Raw genomic sequence first — 1145 nt, forward strand, 5'->3', positions numbered from 1 at the left:
CCTCTCAGGCAGCAGCTGTGATGCCTTCTGTTCTTCACTGTGAATCACACCTGATCATCTTAATCTTAATCCTGCTTGTGTTTTCCCTCCTCAGGGTTTTGGACCCGCAGAGCTAGTGACACAGAAGAGGACCAGATATTGTGATATCACCTCCAAAACCACAACCCCACCTCCCTCCATCCCTCCCTCCGGTCCTCCAGCTGACCATCCTTCTCTCTGAGATCAGGACCGGCTCCCTGACTCCTGCTGTGGACTACAGTTTAATCAGGACTGGGTCATCCCCTCTCAGCCCAGACCACAGACCAGCTGATCAAAGCACGGAGTAGTCCGGTCCAGGTCCGGTCTCAGTCCATTCCGGTCCCAGGATGGCAGGTGCACCGTTCTGTTTGAGGGCTATGATGACCGCGGCACTCCTGCTGAGCCTCAGAGCTGAAGGTAAGACTGTGTGTGTGTGTGTGTGTGTGTGTGTGTGTTTTTGTCACCACATGTTTAACTGGTGTTTGTTAAAAACCAGAGTGATGAATTTAAATTTTAAAAATATCATTTGACTCACAGTTGGTGACTGATGATGATGATGATGAGCTCTCTCCACTGTCATGGATTCACCTCCCGTTTGTTTCATGTTTTACTTTCTGTCCGAAAAACATGACAGTGACATCGATCTGTAAAATTCATCATCTTCATCATCAGTCTCAGAGGACGTCACTCAGTCGTTTCCCTCCATCTCTCTTCATACACTCAGTTACTCATTAACCTTCAGTCTGTGTTCAGTGAGATAAGCAGCAGCACTCAGTCACATTAACATTAAAAGTCACTGTGCACACACCTTTTGTTAAAGCTGCGATTAAGAGTCTGATAATAGAAAGGAGACAGACCTGAGGTCAGCTCTCCTTCAGTCAGTCAGGACTGATGTTCACTAACACTGGTCTGTTACTATTTTTATTTTACAGCTGTAGTACCTCGTGACGTTAAAAAACCTTATAACAATATATATAACATATATTCTAAACAATATTAAATACGGCTCAGTGTTATACAGTAAATTACAACACATACAGAAATAATAATCCAATAACATGATAATGTAACACAGTCACTTTTATACTTCCACACTTCCGTGTGTCATATTGTGAACACATGAATGT

General features: G+C 43.8%; 1 protein-coding gene across 2 annotated transcripts in view; it reads left to right on the plus strand.

Moving 5' to 3' along the window:
• The first annotated feature begins 70 nt into the window (after nucleotides 1-70).
• Nucleotides 71-1145, plus strand: part of LOC111652541 (bone morphogenetic protein receptor type-1A) — a 9460-nt gene continuing 8385 nt past the window's right edge. For both annotated transcript variants that reach the window (XM_023402820.2, XM_023402821.2), the window contains exon 1: nucleotides 71-435. In XM_023402820.2, coding sequence (XP_023258588.1) covers nucleotides 366-435 — 70 coding nt within the window. In that variant the 5' untranslated portion in view covers nucleotides 71-365. The remainder of the gene's footprint in view (nucleotides 436-1145) is intronic.

The sequence above is a fragment of the Seriola lalandi genome, unplaced genomic scaffold (genome assembly GCF_002814215.2).
Source record: "Seriola lalandi dorsalis isolate HSWRI2012SDOR001 ecotype SW California unplaced genomic scaffold, Sedor1 jcf7180002054030, whole genome shotgun sequence".
Classification (NCBI taxonomy): domain Eukaryota; kingdom Metazoa; phylum Chordata; class Actinopteri; order Carangiformes; family Carangidae; genus Seriola; species Seriola lalandi.